The 20,150-nt window shown below is 44.3% G+C and overlaps 1 protein-coding gene across 1 annotated transcript in view; it reads left to right on the forward strand.

The window, feature by feature from the left end:
• The window catches only part of FBXO42 (F-box protein 42), a 183,150-nt gene that overhangs the window by 143,456 nt on the left and 19,544 nt on the right, over positions 1-20,150 (forward strand). Inside the window, exon 8 of the mRNA XM_085608595.1 lies at positions 10,775-10,831. Within this exon, the coding sequence (XP_085464721.1) occupies positions 10,775-10,831 (57 nt within the window). The remainder of the gene's footprint in view (positions 1-10,774; positions 10,832-20,150) is intronic.

A 20,150-nucleotide genomic window follows, 5' to 3' on the forward strand; every position in this document is an offset into this window, starting at 1 on the left:
ATTTGCTTTCATTGATGCACATAAAAAATCCCAGCATTGAAAGCGTTGTTAGATAGTAACCCAGGATTGGCTAAATATAGTCACACACGACATTGAGTCACGGGGCAGCAATGCATATTTTGAGTATCAAGGTAATCTATAAATTATTTCAAAAATGGTTTGTAACTTTCAGCAGTACAGCCAGTTGGCATTTTACGAGCACAAGACTGGTACTGAACATGATTTTTTTGTTTTCTCCACTTCTGTGAATACGGTTCAACTTGCAAGTGGAGGCGTCACTCCCATAACATCAGGGGTTTTCAAACTATTGTAAAAAGAAGATTGTGAGCAGTTGGCACAAAATAGCCACAGCACTAATTTCAGTAAAAGTGAGATACTTCCTCCACGAGTCCCACTAAAAGGGCAGTGCCTACAGATCATGAGGTACCAGTCCTTACAATGCATTGTGGTATATGCAGTTCAAAGAGTTCGCATTACTCACATTTCAAAAGTTATAGCAAGTGCAAATTATAGAAAAGTATCTTACTGAATAGCGGCCCCCTTTAGCATATTTTGTGTAAGCGATAAATGAGTTGGGTCTGTTGACAACAACCTTTACAATCATATGCCAACTACTTCAGCCAGCACGCCTCTACACAGTATGTATTCAATGAAAATTCTTAATTGCAAAATGGTTTTAATAATTAATATTAAAAGCTTGCTTTCAACAAGCCCCGTGTTAGAAGTGTCCTGTCTTTTTTCTTAAAGTCAAAAACTTGATGCTCTCTGGGATTTGTAAACCAATAATAGTGGAAAAAAGTAAAGCTAACAATCCCGTCATGAATATTTATGTTGGGAATAAAACAACTAGAGGATAGAAGTTGCCGCTGTGACTGGTATATCGAAAACAAGGAGGTCATGGCTATTTTCAGTAGCTACACGTTAAGAATGCGTTCAGGGCCAAATATGAAACATTAAATGTTATATCTTCCAAGAGTTTCACAAAATGCCTATTGGTTTTATTTCCTATCCAAATAAATCTGAGAAAATATTGACTGACTCGCAAAAGTTAATCATAATAAAAATAACAGTGAGAGGTCTAATGTTGTAAACCACAATTTTCAAAGCAAATTCTAAATTACATGGAAATTCGCCACTTTGTGTTAAAAAAAAGGCAGCGGGATGGGGGAGGTAGACTGTTAAGCAGCATACATCATCAAACTATATGAACTACTGAATGAATGAATACATAAATATATATTTTTACAACGGGAAGTCACTTACTTTTGTCATTGGCCTTTTGTACATGAAATCTTATTGGCCTCTTTTTGCTGCATGCCGAATAGTTTGTCATTTCAGAATCCTTCTCACAAATATTTTACATATACTTTGTTTTGCGCAAATCACGCTGAGATCATGCTTTTCTTTGCGTTCTCTTGCATACTTTTAAACATGCCTTTTTAAGTAGAAAAGCAATGCTGCATGCGTCAAAATTCAAAGGCAACCTATCGGACTGGATAAACGACTGCGTCCAAACAATTGCCTCCTTCCTCATAGTGTTGCTCAACTCACTCTTATTATTTGGAGGGTGCCCACCGACCACCCTGCAAACCCTTTTAACTTTTAAAAAATGTTTGAATCCCATTGCGTAATAGAACCAGGTATCTGCGTCCGTAGCTATTGAAAAAAAAAACAGGACCTCGAGTGGTGCGCGCAAGCCCCATCGAACATGTGTTTTCAATTATCGCACCCTTGTCTGGGCACGATAATTGAAACCACATGGCCTTTGGTGCGCGTAATAGACACCAATAGGCCATGGGCGGGGCAATGTGTCCGCCTTTGGCCTATTGCGTGCCGTCTTTGGGAATACACGCACCAAAGGCCAATCGCGGAAGCCAAAAGGAAAAGCACACGCACGAGGGTGTGCGATTCCAGGCTCAGTTTTAAAACCTCCTACAAAAGGGCTCTCGCCTGCGTGAGCAGTGCTCCGCACTGCAACGCTAGTGCACGAGCCTTAAAAAACTGGGTAAATGACCAGCTTTTTGCAGGTTCTGTCTCTGTTAAGAAAGCAGGGGCAATTAAGAAGCAGAGTTTGTCCAGACGATTGCATGTTGCATAAAAATGTGTTCTGCTTTGGCCAAGAAGGAGCCTCCTGAGTGTCTTCAGGCTTATCCCACCAAAGCCAAGGCTGCCACAGTGTTGGCCATATGCCAAGCTGCTACATGGTGTTCCGTACCTTCACCAGGCATTACTGCTTTGAGTCTCAAGTCTGCAAAGGTCATTTTGCCTTTTTTGAGTTTTGCAGCACTTGAGTGAAAAGTCCAATCCTCATCCTTTTGGGACGTATTCCTTTGGTATCTATTTAAAAGGTGACAAATCTGCAATCGGAAGTAGCCATCAGGAGAACAAGTTACTTACCGTTGTTGAGGCTTTTTCTGGTGCATACTGCACCCCACCCTCCCCACTTCTGTGGAGTGGACTTTTGGGATTCTAGGAAGGTGCCCTGTTAACTTTGGTGCACTTTCATGTTTACAATCTCTCATGATTGATCTGCGTTTTGGGGGACTGAGTAGATGTAAACAAATACTGCTTGTGCAAGAGGTTGCACAAATGTACAGCTAGTGCTGCCTGTTTTGGAGGCTGCTGTGCTGCCATGGAGTCTGATAGCGCCATCGATGGGCGTAGAGAAGCAACTGCTAGAAAATTTCCAGATCCAGTCGAGCACCAGGAGGAATTCAAAGAGGAGGATTCTGTAGCTGACGTTACCACCAGAAAGAGTGTTTTCGAAGGCACGTTTTTGGATACTTCGTTGCACAGAATCCTCGCCTTTATAAATCTCATCCACGCTCCAGATTAAGCCCAAAAATGTTTTCCCCCAGCAATAGCTCTTTAATGTGGCCAGGTGGTGCTATGTGGCTTCAGCGGCAACTTCGCTCACCGGTTCTGACGACATAGGAGTATGATAGACACAACTGGTATGCTGGCATATGGTCTTTTTCAACACATAATCAGTATGGATCTGAAGTGCACTTGGTGTTTTGCTAAGGAAATTATTACGATATTTGACTCTGCAACGTTCATCAACCCCTGAGTGTAAGTATCTAGACTGGGAATGATCCCCCAAACTATCTTCGCCCACTAAAACACACAAGAATACAAAAACCATAGGAAATAGGCAACCTCTTGTTCCTCAAGGAAACAGTCCTGCTTTTTGGAATATTAATCAGCTGGGTGCCTTTCACCAACTCTGGACTCTTACTTCTGGTCGGAGAAAATCCTCACATTTAAAAAGAAGCCTGAGTTTCTGACTTCATCTACCAATCTCACGCTGGTCAAGGTTTTCCATCTGGCCATGCTCAATTTGTTCAGGATGGATCAAGTAACCTCTGCAACTCCCTCGTAGGAGGAAATTGGTCCTGTGATCCTGGTCCAGAGGATATTCCCTAGTGCCTGATTACAACTTAGAGCACTACTTCTTCATAGTATTTTTTGATGCGGTTCATGTAAAAGCTCGTAAATTAAGTGCAATTGTGAAAGATATGTGGAGTGGATTGAGGACTTTTGACCTCTTCGAAATATGTAGTCATGTGCATTATTCTGCCATCTAGTGGTTGGGGCCGGAATAGTAGTGTTTTTTTTTTTTTTTTTGGTTGTCGTCTACCACCATCTGGTGCCAGGTACGTCCCCTGTGTGACGTCAGACAGCACCCTGGAGGTTGTTCTCCGTAGTAGCCATCGTCTGATTCTTTTTTCTGCTGTTGGGTCTGGAAGCAAGAGGGAACGGTACCAAAAATCGCAAAAAACTCAGAAAATAGTTTTTTTAAAAGAAAAACCTAAACATAGCATCGAAGACACGACCGGAGAACACACCCGGTCTTCGACGATGAAGTCTTCAATACGGAATATTGCCACCACCACGACACATGGTTCGACAAATGACGAGGTAGGGGCCATGGAGAACACCCCCTTTAAATTCTGCCCCGAGTGCCACCACAAATTCGCCCGTGATCCACATGAGGTGTGCAACCTATGTTTGCCCAAGGATCACAAGGACCAGGATTGCAAAGCCTGTGCGGTGTTCCTGTCGAAGACCCTCCCTGCACGCCGAAAGCAGAGGGAGGGCCACTACCAGACAATGGCCCAGGGACAGAAAAAACCTTTCTTGAAAGACTTTGGTCTCTCCAGCGATAAGGAGGACCAAGAGGTCCCAGCAGAATCGACGCACGAAGGTTCAGACGTTGAAATTCTCGAGGGAGACTCCGAGAAAAAGCATACCCAGAAAAATATGGTGAAAGATTTTGAGAAAAATACTGAGTCAGGCTAAGACACCCACACCCATCACAACCGAAGGGCCACGAAAAGAAGGCTTAGCCGAAGGCAGCCCCGCCGCCGAATAAAAAGGTGATCAAAAGGTCAGCCGCGATCCAAAGGAACCCACGGAACCCGACCGAGGGACTCCCAGGGAAGATGGCTTAAGGAGCCGAAGCAGAGGGTCGAGCAAGAACCCAAGACTGGAGCTACGCCACTCTTGAACACTGAGTCCACCACTCCAAAAAAGAGAGAATCTCCTGTCACAGACGCCAAAAGAACCCTCAAGGTCAAAAAGACGACGCCTCGAAGCAGAAATGGCGAAACTCCAAAAGAAAACGGCATTTGACGAATTACTCAAGGGATTCTGTATCTCCACTATTACCACAGTCCACGCCGAAGAAATAGAAAATGCCGAAGAAATCCTCTATTCGCCTGCATCTCTCGAACCACACAACGAGGACGTTGAAGAGTAAATAGACACACCAGAGGAAGAAGAAGCCTCTAAGAATTTCGAGGATCTATGGAATGACCTCGACACGGAAAGTCCAGAGAAGGAAATATGTTGCTATCCCTCGAAGGCTTCTCCTCCAGATGATTTCGCCCCTATAACGGACTCCTAAAAGAAGCATCAGATGTTTTCGGGGTCGCCCTGGAAGAAGAAAGGGAGAAAATATGTTTCCTGTTAGAGACATTACCCCCTGCCAACAAGGGCACACAGTATCTTCCCATGCTACCAAGCATCCTGGACCAAGGCAAGGAAGCCTTCAAAGAGCCAGCCTCAGCCAAAGGAGTGACACCAAGGGTTGAGAAGTACAATCCTTTCTCCAAGGAACCGAAGTATATACAAGGAAATACTGTCCCAGACTCTATTATTGTCACCACAGCAAGGAAGAGGGGCAACACCCTTTCCAACACCGGTCCACCTCCAGAGAAGGAGAGTAAAAGAATGGACATGGTGGGTAGAAAAATGGAAAAGGAGGCAGCTATGCAATTTCGCATAGCAAACTCAAATGTCCTGTTAAACAGGTATGGTCACCAACAATAGGAGAACATCGAGGAGCTAATCAACAAGCTTCCAGAAGACTACCTGAAAAGTGGAAGATCGAGTGTCCTGGAAGGCAAGAATATTGCAAATACATGCCTAAAGTCAGCTCTCGATGCGGTAAATACGGCCAGTAGACAAATGTGCACAGGTACCACACTAGGGAGACATGCCTGGCTAAGAATCGGGCTTTAAGCAGGAGGTGCAGACCTCAATCATTAACAGACTATTCACAGGGGACGCCCTGTTCGACAAAGAAGTCGACGAAACCCTCCAACAAATAAAGGACAATGAAACTGCAAGTGCTATGGGAGCCATGCAACAAAGAGGAGCTTTCAAAAAAGGAGGGTTTAACTGAAGGAAACCCACAGGAAGAGGAGCCTTTGCACAAAGACAACAAATACCTCATCCACAGCAGGGCCAAGGAAATGGTCAACAGTCAAGCCAACAGGGTGGATATCAAGGCTGGCAATGACAGCCAAAGCAGTTTTCGTGGATGGGGAACAGGCAGAGGCCAACCTTCCAGAGGAAGAGGACACTGATCAAACTGACTCGCGCACAAAAGAAAACCCACACACACACCAGTGGGGGGCAGGATAGCACAATACCTTCAACAATGGCAAAATATCACTACGGACAAGTGGATATTCAATATGATGAAATATGGGTATTGCATAGAGCTGACAGACCCCCAGCAAAACAGCCACAAATAAGAAGGTACCTCCAATCAGAACTCACACAGTTTAGATCAGAAATCAAAGAGCTTTTTCAAAAACAAGCAATAGAAACTGTACCAAAGGATGACCTTTTCAAGGGAAACTACTCGCCTTGTTTCCATGTGCCAATGCAAGACCTTACACTGAGGCCCATCCTAGACCTAAGGTTCATAAACAAGTTAATCTTAAAGCAACATTTCAAGATGTCTACTCTTCAAGAAACATTACCACAAATTCAAACGTGAGATAACATGGCAACAATAGACCTCAAAGAGCATACTTGCACATGCCCATGAACAAAAACCACAAAGTATCTCAGATCCCTTCACGAAGGAACACACTATCAGTTCAAGGTGCTACCTTTCAGAATAAAATCAGCACCACAAGTCTTCAAGTGCCTATACCTATGAAAGGAAGGAATACACACCTATCCTTATCTAGACGACTGGCTTATAAGAGCAAATACAAGACCAAGATGTCACAAACCTGTTTGAACAGTAATCTTCACACCAAAAACTAGGATTCTCGATAAATCACAAGAAGTCATCCACAAAGCCAGAAAAGAAAAGGTCTTCTAAGGGGCAAGACTCAACTTAGTACTTGCACAAGCTTATCAAACCCGAAACAGTATACAAGCCATTAGACTGGAAACGTCACAGAGGGGTCAATCTCTGACCGTGAGGAGAGTCATGAAACTCATGGCATCATGTATCCCACTCATTCCTCATGCCCGCCTCTATATGTGACCCTTCCAGGAATGGCTTCCCAACAATTGGCCACAGAAAGTTGGGAAGATCTAGTGGTTGTTGCGCAGAAACTGCAGGCAGTAATACAATGGTGGGCATCCAGGAAGATGACACTAGTTAGACCTTTCAAAAGCCCAACTCCCTCTTCGACAATAACAGATGTGTATCTCAGCTTGTGGGGAGCGCACCTCGGCCAATTGAAGATACGAGGTCAATGGGAACAACCTCAACTCCATAAAGCACTTCAACTACCTAGAAATGGGGACAGTCCTCCTAGCACTAAAGTCGTTCCAGAAACACATTCGCAGGAAGACTGTTTTAATTCAGACACCTCCACCTCCACCACCACCACCACCACCACCACCACAACCACCACCACAATGTTCTACATCAACAAACAGGGAGGTACAAAGTCATTCCCACTCAGCAACCTAGCACAACAGATCTGGAAATGGACGATATCTTAGAAAATCAATATACAAACCATGCATCTACCAGGGATATACAACACAACAGCAGATCACTTGAGCAGGCAGAACTGCTCCCACGAGTGGGAATTGAAGCAGAAGACGATACAATACATCTTCAAACTCTGGGGGACGCCAGAAATAGACCTATTTGCAACAATACAGAACAAGAAATGCCAGTTCTTTGCCTCTAGGTTTATTCACCACCTGCCAAAAGGGAATACCCTGTCGCAAAACTGGTCCGAGACATTTGCCACGCATTTCCACTAATACCCCTAATCCAAAGAGTCCTAGAAAAAGTAAGACAACCAGGAACAAACCTAATTCTCATTGCTCCACAATGGGCCAAACATGGTACTCAAGACTGCTAGAACGGTTCAAAGCAAGAATAATCAAACTCAAGGCAGACAAGGACCTACTAACAATGCAACAGGACCAAATGTTCCACCCAGAGCCAGCGACACTAAACCTAGCGCAGGAGTACGTAGAGTTTGGTCATTTAAACTTGCCTCAGCGAACAGTGGAAATTCTAAAGGAGGCAAGAAAACAAACCACAAGACCATGCTATGCTACAAAATGGAAAAGGTACACCACTCGATGCATGACAATCTGATGAACTCAATCTCCACACAAGAAACAGTGGTCCTAGATCTAGCACACCACCTAGACAGCCACATCAACTACTCCAGCCTAAAAGTGCACCTCGCAGCTATCGTAGCCTACACCCGAGGAAAATCATTCAAGAGCTTCTTCACAAGACCCGTCATAAAGACATTCCTAGAGGGATCTAAAAGAATTGCTCCCCAAGGACATCTCCAGCTCCCATGTGGAGTGTAAACCGAGTCCTTATGCCAATTATGACATAACCATTTGAGCCCATGCACAATGCAGACCTCAAACATATCACTTTAAAGACGGTGTTCTTAATAGCCGTCACTCTTTACGAAGAGTAAATGAACTACAATCATTAACCATAGAAGAGCCATACATTAAAATCCATAAAGACAAAGTAATCCTAAGAACAGATCCTAAATTCTTACCCAAAGTGGTGTCTAAGTACCACTTAAATCAAAGCATACTCCCCACCAGTCTTCTTCAAAGACACACGAACAAAAGGAGAAAAGAGTCTCCATACCCTGGATGTAAGGAGAGCTCTACTGTACTATCGACAGAGAACCTAACAAGCTCGTTGCATACTAAGACAGGAACACTTGTCACAAAGGTAGCAATTGCACGATTATAGTCCAAACCATCCAACTACGCTATGCCGCCTTGGGAAAAGCCCTAAGCGTACGGCCCAAAGCTCACTTCATTAGAAAACAAGCATTGTCATAGCCAATAGGTCTCGCCTTTGGTACTTTATAAGTGTTTATCCTTGGTGGAACATCATCAACTGTTGCATGGTAAACACTTATAAGGTCCCAAAGGCGAGACCTATTGGCTATGCCAATGCTTGTTTATATTTGCAGCAGGAGTGGTGGGGGAAGGGAGACATGCTGGAGGGGCATGGATCTGAGAAGGATTTGCTCGACCAGGCACAGAGGGAGTGTGACTGCTCTGGAAAACAAGTCGGGTGAAGGCATTTAAAAGCAAGCATGACGGGTGGTGTGAACAACAAAAAACAAAACTAGCCTAAAGTCCCTATCTTAACAGGCGGTCGGCTAATAGCTGTGCTGCACGGTGTCCCACCTCCCCTGCCCATAGTTCTGACCTCACTTAGCAGCTGCACCTCTCCATGTTGGATTTCGTAGATCTGTAGTACGCTGGTGCCCCGTGGGTAGTTGCCCAAACAAACAAAACGAGCACTGCGTGGCAGCCACTTGCATTCAAAAACAGTGTATTTAAGTGACTTCTGAATGTGGCAGATGATCTCCAGCTTCTCTAGTGGGCTGCACATGGTGGCAGTTATGGCAGTCAGAACCTCTATGGCTCTGTGTCACTGCTGTCTCTTTGGCTCACCCACTTTGATGCCATGTTTCTCATAACGTTTATATTGGTTGCAGTTACTGTCCATTGTAAATAACACTGTATTCTGTCTTATTGGCTATGTATCATTTTGTGCTTTTTACATGCTCCTCACCAAAAAATGAACACTTGTATCAACCACTGTTAGATCAATCAGCATATTTTTTGAAAACCTAAATGATGATAAAAGATATTTTTTAAGTAAAAACAGTGATCTAGAATGTGAACATTTAGAGTCCATGTAGATCTGAATTTCCTAATGGAATATTGGTAATGGAATCGATTGGTGCAGAATAGCTAAACTGCAGTAGCAGCTGAATTCTCTCGTCCCAAGTAGCTGTGCTGTTTACACAGCAGCATAATAGCCCGATCTTGCATATTAAGAAAAGTGTCAGCCTTGCACTTTATCCACTGAGAAAGAGAAGGCGGTACATGGACAGGAGTATGGGCAGAGAATGAACTGCAAATCACATTTCTGCACACTTTGCAAATTTCGATTGTCACAACTTAAGTGATTAATTGGTGAGGGATTAGTGGCTCACTTGGACACCCAATCAGACACATTTTAGTACTGTTCTTTAATTACCCTGCTGAGAATCTCTGCTTCATCAACATGCATTCAGTACTACTGCTAAACTAAACTCTTGGTGAGTTTCTTGGAAGCCAGTAACTTTTCACTGTGCTTTTTCTGAAACTGTTAGTTTGTGGGAGACTACAGAGATCTTTTCTGAACTTTCTATCCACAGGCACAGGGCTCCAAGGCACCTTGTTCTAATATAGAGACAATTGTGCCAAGCTGTCAGTGCTGGTGGCCCTAGGAAGGTGGGGGATGGAATGAACTGGAAATTTTTAGTAGACTTTGCTATTTATAGCCCGCTCTTCACACATGGAATCTGATCCCTCTGCTGACCATGCTCGAGTTTTGCAGAGTGTCCGCTTGGTACATGTACTGCTGTAAGCAGTATGTGGTTTGCTGAGGCCTGAAGAAATATATATCCCAATCCCCCTATAACGTTTGTGCAGTGCTATGTGGCTTTACAAGATTTTATGAGCACCTGCCACTTTGAAGCGGTTTAAAGAAATATCTTTAGTTTTTATTTTATTCCTTCCAAAAATGGCGCTTGTAATGAAGTTTATAGTCTTTAGGCAACGTTTCCCACCATACAGAACAAGGTTGTTACAGCTAAAAGAATTAATTGCAATACAATGTTGCAAAAACCTATTGACCAGGAACCCACTTTACCAGTCTTATGTACACAAATACTTAAGCTGAAGAGGGCAATCATGTTGAGTTTACACGAAAGTTGGAGGAGTCTTTTTATTAATCCGCATAAATATTAGATATTTGTAGCTGTCAAACAATTTGTGGCACAAAGTTATGTAACCTTTGAGGGCTAGTGGGTGCATAGAATATTTGTATTATTTAGCTTGTTGATCCATATTTCATGAATGTTCTGTGAACTTTCACATCTTTTTAGTAATCTGTTGTAAAGTGTTCCTTTATCTTATGATTTGTCCGATATTTAACTGTTCACTTTTTCTGTTACAGATTGTGATTGACGATGACACCATTCTAATACTTGGAGGCTGTGGCGGGCCAAACGCAGTAAGTTATTAAAGCACTCATGTGAGATCTGTGATGCTGTAATAATATGATCTGGGTGAGGAATTTGTTACCCTCTCTTCCTTTTTCTCTTCTACCTTCATCAAGAATTTTATTTCTTTTTAAGGTCAAGGTTCATTCCTTTTTCCTCTTTCACAAAAATTTTAATTTACCTTTTTCTCACTGATCTAGTTTCTTTCCTTGTGTAAAGTGTGATGCCACAACATAAGCATGTGTATTTGATAGATGTTCACTGCAAGTTCAGAGATTATGGGATGGAAGCTGTGAGAAAGTGGCTCTGTATATACTGTTCCCTAATAGGTACAGGCTGTACAGAGTCCACAGTCCCCCAGAGGCTGATAGAGGTCAAAGTTAGGTATGACCTTACTCTCAAAAGTGGTAGCTTGGTCGAGCAGTAAGGCAGTACCAGAGGACAGTGTAAAGCATTTATTGTACACACTCAGTCAGCAAATGATTTCACACACTCAATAACTGAACTCTAGGCCAATGGTTTATATATATAAAATATATGCTGGTTTTATTTTTAGAACCACAAAGGGGGTAAAAATATACTTTCTCAGAATGAGCGGTTGAATATAAATACTTTTGTCTTAAGCAATAAATTTGTGTAAACAGTCACAGTTGGTTGCAATAAACAATCCTATTTCCTAAACATAACAATGCATTGAGCTCAATGGTAAATTCAGGTTATTTGTAATAAATTACTTTTCAGATTACTTTTGGAATTCCAGGTCTGGCTCCTAGAACCAGCCTTGGGTCAGTATTCAGAATCAAGTGATGAAAGTCGACTTAATAACTGTAATGATTTTTAAATAATATTTAGCTATTTCAAAAGTTAGCACTTAGAAAATATTTCAAAGAAAACATTCAATGGATCTCTATGGCAAGAAATTCAAATTGCAGGTAGAGTACTTTATCGTTACTTTAGTAATCCAGGACTGGGTACCTAGACCCAGGACTGGGGTCCTTATCAAAAACAGGTAAGTAATTTCGTTTGCAGAAATGGTACGATTTTAAAAGAATATTTCAAATTTGCAAAAATAGACACTTAGAAGAAATTTCACAGAAAAGCAGACAATGGTTTCCTATGGGAGAAAAATGAGTTAGAGGTAAGTATAGTTGTGAACACTTTTCAGGGTCAGGGCTGGGCACCAAGATCCAGCACTGGGAGCTCACCTAGGAGCAGGTGAGTAAATTCGTTTTTGTCACTTGGCTGATTTTTGGTGAATTTTTGCAGTTTTGAAAAGTTCACACTTAGAAGATTTTTGAAGAAAAAGCCAGTCAATGTTACCCTATGAGGAAAATGAAGTTAGCGGTTTAAGGGTAAGTACTCGACTGGCAGAGTTGAAATTCCGGGCATGGACTCAGGGGTCCCCCAGTGTCAGGTAGGTACGGTTGGTTCACCCTCAGCGGTTTCAGGACGGCCGGGTGCAGAGAGTTAGGCCCAATGTTATCCTATGAGGGATAGGGGGGCCTTGGTTGGTGGCTGCTGTCTGGCAAGCCACGTGGCTGTGGGAGCTGGGCTCCTGGTCACTTACTCAAGGCAAGTGGGGAAGTAGGTTAGTGTAGAGAGGGCACTGCCAGGGCCACTCGGGCGGCTGGGTGCAGGGTGCTTTTGAGCCTTCGGGCGCTCAATGGAAATCAATGGGAATGTTCCGGTTTGGAAAAAGGCTGCAGGCTCGGGGACGAGGATGTTTCAGGTGCCACCACCACTTCGAGAGGTAAGTTGGGTAGTTGTAGGTTAGGTGGGTACCCTGGGATTGGGCACAGGGGGCCGCAGGGCGCCGGGTGCAGGGGTGCCTTTTGACGTCGTGAATCTTACCCTCTGGTTGATCGCGGTTGGCGTGGCACTTGGTTCTGAGGCTGCAGGCTTCTTCCGGGTTGTCGAGGGAGGTCCTTGGGTGCCGGACTCTGGATCAGTCGCCGTGGGGTCGTCCTCAGGGTCTTTGTCCACTCCGGCACTGGCCAGGCTTGGCTGGTGCAGAGTGTGTTGGGTCCGTGGTTCCGGGCTGCTGCCAGGGGTTAAAAATAGGTTTGTTGAGTAGAGCCTCTACTCATGGGAGTCCCAGGGGCTTAGAGCCAAAAGGTAGCCAGGTCCTCCGGGGTTGGTGAGGTTGCTGGCCACGAGAGATGCCGCGCTGGTGCAGGTTCGAGAGTCGACAGGCCGGTAGGGCTGGGGCCTAAGCAGTTGGTGTCTTCTCTTTTTAGCAGCTGCAGGGCAGGTCTTTGTTCTTCTTGCTCTTCTTGTAATTTTCTATCTGGAATCTAAGGAAGGAAGGTTCAGGGTGCCCCTAAATACTAGATTTAGGGGCGTTACAGGTAGGTGAAGGCCAGGGACCAATGGGTCCTTGTCCTGGGGTGGGTACACCCCCTATCCTGCCTCTCTCCTGTGGGAGGGGGGCAGTAGCCTAATCCTGATAGGGTAGGGCCTCCCATCTTCAAGATGGCGAGAGCCCGGAGATGTGCTTCACCTCGCCTCCCCCACCTGAGGGGTGGGGTGGGCAGGCTGGCACATACCCTGTCCTTGTATAAGGTTTCCGGCCAAGCTTCCCGCCAGAGTGGGGGGTTGCAGTGGCCTGGGGAAACTCCAAATGGCGGCCTGCCTTTGAAGCTTCCCTTTGCTCATCCTGGGGGAGGAGATTTCTCACCTCACCCAGGATGTGCATTGTTGCAGGCCCGGGAGAGCAGGGGCTCTCCCACCCAGGGGTCCAGCAACGTGTCTGCTGTGTGGCAGCCTGGGCAGCCTCAGAGCAGACGTGGATTGTAAGTTAGCTGTAAGGGGGCATCTCTAAGATGCCCTCTGGGGTGCTTAGTACATTAAATCCTACACTGGCATCAGTGTGGGTTCAATGTGCTGAGAAGTTTGATACCAAACTTCCCAGGCTTCAGTGTTGCCAATATGGTGCTGTGGAGCTCGTGTTTGACAAGCTCTCAGCACCATGTACTCTTAAATGACAGAACTGCACTTACAGTGCCCAGGAATGGACCCGGGTACTGTAGGGGCACAGGGCTCCTGCGCCCACACCATAGGCGTAATGCACCCAGCTAGAGGGGTGGCTGACATATGCCTTGGCAGTGTAGGTGATGGGCATGGTACACAGTGATGTGTGCCATGTCGACTCTTTGTTTTGTCCTGCACCCAGACACTCAGCCTGCAAGGGCAGTGTGTGTGTAAGGGTACAGGGCCTCTGAGGGTGGCACAATGAGTGCTGCAGCCCTTAGAGGCCTTCCCTGGCCACAAGGCCCTGGGTACCTAGGGTACCATTTACTAGGGGCTGACATGTGGCTAGGGTTTGCCAATTTGGAGTTTGTGTGGTTTAAGGAAGGAACATAGGCCCTGGGCACCTGATTGGCAGGAACCCAGGGTACACTCAATCGAAGTACATTCAGCAATTTAGCAAAAAGTGGGGGCATACCATGCAAGAAAGATGGCACTTTCTCACAGAAGCCGGGTGCCATATGAACTACTTTGGTTTTGCTTCTGCTTGTAACATGAGTTTCAGATTGTTTGGTTTGCATTGTAGTAGATTTCCTCCATGATTGTTTCAAAGGGGTATACAAGGCATAGTGATTTCTCTTCTTTTTTTTTTTTTTTACATTTTTTATATTATTGTTTTATTTGTTCATTATAAACTAAGTTATGCCTAAACAATGGAGCAATTTCGTTGATTTCTAAAAACTGGTAGTACAAGTAGTGCATATCTATTTAGTCTGAATAGAAATGGCCCACTACTGTAGCGATGTGGTTCGTATAGTGATAAACAGACAAATGTACTTGAGATGATGTGCTGGAAAAGGTCCTACGGGACAACTGCTCAAACTTCCATCCCTTTATAATCTTTCTTTTCCTCTTAGTATAACTGTTATATTATTTGTATAGTTTACAATCTGTAAAACATATGTTTTTCAGCAAACTCAGCATGAGTAAACAGTGTTAATTCCAGATATGTGAATCCAGTTGTCTTATTCTTACTGACAACCGGATTCACATGACAGTTTATAAGGAATCCAAGTGCATGAGATTGAAAATTTTAACCAAAAGAACGTGTACCAGGTTAGCCTTGACCACAGTCTGAATAATGCTACTCTAAAGTTTGAAGTGTTTAATTGAGAGGGAGGAAGACTGGTTGAAAGGAAAGAGGCCCAGTCCAGTGTCTTGTCTCGCATGCCACTACCTGAACGTTTAAAAGTAAGCGTAGGATGGTCAAGACCCATTTAAGTACTCTACTTTAATAACCCCGCTGTAGCTGTATGCTCAATACTATCCACCTAGATTTCAAAATATCTCCAGGAAGCAATGATCAATAACTTTGTTCCATGGCAGTGGTATAGATCATATTGGGTCTCTGCTGCAAGAGATTATAGGTTTTAATGTATTGAGTTTAAAATCCACAATTTGAGTCACTTTAAATGAGGACTGTTGGCATTCACTCTGGATTCTTTGAGTCTAGGATGGGTATCATTAGGAATTGTTTAATGTAGCTAGTCACTGGGACAGGCTCCTATTGTCAAAGCAGTTGTTGAGAATGATTTGAGCACCTGGAGTGGTTGCCGAAAACGTCAACAGCTCAGTGTTTTGGAGGAAAGACACAGTGGGAAATTAATAATGCAAGTTTGCTATAGTAGCAAGTAGTCACCGGAGTCAACTGGAGAAACAATCCTTTGATCATGTTTGTTGATGTTTGTGACAGTTTCTTTAGCATTTAATTTTGAAATAGTTTTAGTGAAAATAAAAGTATTTGGTATAGGACGGTCTTTGTGGTGTTTCTATAGGTTGTCAAACCACAGGTTTTTGGCTCGGGAGAGGGAGGTTGTTGCCTATTGTGTAGTGAGCGTATGTTTTCTTTATACATGTGCCAAACCAGGTAGATGTATTATGCTGCAATGTAAAAGTGTGCCATGTTTAGATTGGTATTATTTACATGTTTATAGGTATTAATCTAGTTTGATGCAGGATAGAATCATTGACTTGTCAGCACTTTGGCAAGTCTGACTCTGGTACAGGGTAGTGTGCACACTGATGATTTTTCTCTGGCAAGTGCTGAATATGATAATTTGTAGGTGAAACTCGAATGATATTGTGTGGTTTTTCGGTGGGCATAGGATGCTGTTTGATGTCATATGGAAGTTAAACAATGGGCTCTTCACCATGCGATTCTCTCTGATGTACATAAAAGGTAGGATATTGTCATACACATACGAGATCCCCAAAAACATTTCCCAAGATGGCAACATGTACTTTTTTTTTTTTTTTTGTGAAACCCACTTGGCCAAACTCAACTGGTCATTTGGCTGGTTGGGGGGGGGGGATGAGGGGTGACAGCCCAGACACAATGTACTTTAAAGTAAAATTAAATCAGCAAGTGGTGCCCCAATACAAAGTATACAAATAATTGAATTAGACCCTACTAATTTAAGAAACTTTTAAAGACTGCGGTAGTTCATTATGTCCTATAGGATAATAGTAATTTCATTGTTCCCCCCCCCCCCCCCCCAGATCCCGACCCTCGTCCAACAATCGGGGACTGAGAGGCGCTCAGAAAGACACAGGAGCAAAATCCACACTTTCCTCTCTGGAAGAGGCACTACTAGCCTCAACCTACGACCCCCCCTTGGAACTCCTCCCCTATATACAAGATCCAAGTAATTATGGGAGTTGGAAGAGAACAACTCCCTCCAAGCGTTCCTAGACCCCTAGCTCACATAACCTCCCTAACTAGAGCCCAATCCACTAAGAATAGGAGCAAAGAAGGACCCCCCATTAACTGCATGCTCATAAACTGCAGATCTGCCTCTAAACATGCAACAGAACTAGCAGAAGCCATCTTCTCCCATGATATAGACATAGTTTCATCACGGAGACCTGGCTAAACAATCTCTTACCCCAGCATGGATATGCTGGTGCCTCCCGGATTCACAATGATCAACAAAGATAGACCAGTGCATAGGAGCGGGGGCATAGCAATAATTCACAAGAACATCATCTCCATCACGGAAACTACCTCCTGCCTGTATAGCTCCTTTGAGTGTCTCTCAGTCAACATCAAGACATGCGCTAACAGACCTTTACTTTGTCATCTCCTGTACCACCACCCAGGCAACTCCAACGAATTCGGGGAACACCTCTCTGACCTGATTGCCTATTGCGCACGCGGCAACTCCAACAACATAATTCTCGGCGACCTCAATCTAAGATGGAATGAAACAAAAAAAAAACTGCCAATTCAATCCCTAACCAGCCTTCTTCTAGAAAACAATCTGACCCAACATTGCTCAGAAGAAACGCACCATAGAGGAGCAATCCTAGATGCAATTATTACCAAAAGCAATGCAAACACCGTCAACCACATCATTCCCGTAGACTGGTCCGACCTCCACATCATTCTTTTCCACATCAACCAAACGGTTCTAACTCAACTCCCCAAGCAGGGTCAGGAACACAGCTCGGATCCCTCGTGCTGACCTAGGAGAAAGAATAAGCTCGCTCCTCCCCAGCACTATTGATCACCTCTCAACTACCGAACTCACCTCTCTACAACTCCAATATGGCGCTCACCCTGGACCACCTTGCCCCCCTGAAACACAAAAAATCCAGGATCATTCCCTCCAGATCATGGTTCACCACTGACATCAATGAAGAAAGAAGACATCTTAGAGCCTCAAAGAATGTGGAGGAACAACCCTTCTGCGCTCCATCGTGATCAACTCCCGGCAGCCCGCAGGAATTACAAAAAGAATATCAAGAACAAAATGACAGCTTTCTTCAGTTCTGCGCTAGACACCGCAAAAAACCAACCCAAAGAGCTCTTCAATATCATTAGGAATAAAACATCTAAGCCTATGACATCCTCAATATTGACATCTAAAGAACGATGTGATAACTTCGCCATCTTTTTCAACGACAATCGCCAAGATCGATCTCTCTCTCTCTCGGCTAAAATCTCACCCCCTCCATCGAGATCAAGGTGTCTGAAACTCATGATAGCGCTTTCATGAACCCCCCAAAACGCTGGTCCTCCTTCATTCCCATTCAGGAAGCAGAGATAGTCAATCTAATCTCCAATGATAAACCCTCATCCAACGCCCTGGATCAGCTACCCTCGCTCCTGGCCAAGGACCTGAAGCTCGTCCTAGCCCCGCTATGGTGCAAGATCATTAACCGCTCACTGAGCTCTGGAATCGTGCCAGACTGCCTCAAAGTAGGTCAAGTCACTCCACTACTAAAAAAAACAAAAAAAACAGGGCTTGACACTGAGGATTTGAATAACTTTAGACCTGTATCGAACTTACCTATTCTGTCAAATCCTGTAAAGATGTATACTCCCTTAGCTGACCCAACACCTGGATAACATCAATCTCCTAGATCCCCATCAATCAGTCTTCAGAAAAGGCCGCAGCACCGAATCCGCAATACTCCGTGTCATAGACTATCTACACAAGTCACTTGACTCGGACTTGACTGCTGCCTTCTCATCCTCCTAGACTTATCGGCCGCATTCGATACAGTCTATCACAATTTGCTCATCAAGGTTCTACTAGAAAGGGCTGGTCTTCAAGAGATGGTCCTCCACTGGTTCTCTTCCTTTCTCCACAACCGCTCACAAAGAATAAAAATTAAAAACTTTGAGTCCGACCTCCAACCAGTCTATAGAGGTGTTCCACAAGGGTCAGTGCTCTCCCCTCAGCTTTTCAACATCTACATTGAACCCTTTACCATACTACTCAGTAAATCTAACATCCCTTTCCACTAGTATGCGGATGATACGCAGCTATATCTGGAAAATCATCTCCATTGACGACATCCAGAGACTCAATGACACGCTCAAAGAGGTTCAACACTGGCTCACAATCAACCACCTGAAACTCAATCAAGAGAAAACGGAAGTACTCCTCAACTCCAACAAAGACGAAAACCCCCAAATTGAATGTCTCGAAGCCGTTGATGCCCTCAATGGTACCCTCCCGTGGCGGAGTCGGTAAAATCTCTAGGTATCGCCCTAGACATGAAAAAACACATTACAAGATCCGCCAAAAGTGCTTTTCTCAACCTGAAACTACGTACAAAGTAAAACCCTTCCTCCCCCCCTCCCCACCCACCCACCCTCACACATCTTCAACAAGCCACTCAAGCACTGGTGCTCTCCAGAATTGACTATGGGATTGAAGCCCCGACTGGGACAGCAAAATCGCACCTCGCCCCCCTCAAAACAACCTTCAATGCTGCAGCCAGAATGGTCACCGGAATTTAAATGGCTCCCAATTGAACTGCGAGCCAGCTTTTGTGCCTGCCTCACGCACAAAGCCCTGAACACAGGCAAACCGGAATTCTTGGCCGCCAAATTCAAAAGGGCTGGCCAGTCCAGGAACCTCAGGAGCTCCAACACACTGCTACTCATCCCACTGAAAACTCGTAAGCCAAAATCCGCAGCCAAATCATTCGCTGTAAACGCCCCAAAAATCGGGAACTCCATTACCACCCCCATCCCTCCCCCCACATCACAACGATCCCCTCATTTCCAAAATTCAAGAACCTGCTCAAAGTCCTCTTTCTCGACCGCTCTCGAGCGAACCGATAAGAGCCAAGGAAGCACCTTAGCCGGCTCTCCATCTTTCCGTAATTGTGACTGTTAACACTGACTCGGATCTAGTAAACTTCTTGTTCACCCGTCCTGTTTGAACAAAAACCTTTTGGATGCTAGTCTTGTTTGATCGGCACCCTACACGCCCCTTTGCTCATTCGCTCCTTTGTCCGATCTATTCCCGGCTCGAACCCTCATGTTTTACCATACTACCTGTACTGTATATTTGCACATATTTGTACATGCTGTGAAGCACTCTGATACCCTCGTCTACCCTCCAGATAGCGCTATATAAAACTACTAAAATAAAAATAAAATAAATTGTTTCTACTACATGGAAGATCCTGCTTTATTTAAAGCTGTTATACCTAATTGCACCTTTTTTTGTGTTTTGACTTTCATGCGTTCTCTTATTATTTTCTTTTTCATCTGTGAAATTCCCGCCACCTTGACTTTCCTTTGTGGTGCGACCCGCCCCCCCCCCCCCTTTTCAAACAGGGTATACACATTCCGGCAACAATTACGGTTCTATAGCTTTTAGTTTATTGCATTACCGTTGTATGATAATAAGGTGATTAATTGTCTAGGTCTGCATTGTCCAGTGCACGTATGTGTTCTTAATGGTTGCTTAGGTCTCATAGTGGACTGCTTGGTTCTTGGGTCTTGTTAGTGTACCCCTGTTGTGTCAAGTCAGAAGAAATCATTTTCATTTAAAATAACTG

Source organism: Triturus cristatus, chromosome 1_2 (genome assembly GCF_964204655.1).
Source record: "Triturus cristatus chromosome 1_2, aTriCri1.1, whole genome shotgun sequence".
Taxonomy (NCBI): Eukaryota; Metazoa; Chordata; class Amphibia; order Caudata; family Salamandridae; genus Triturus; species Triturus cristatus.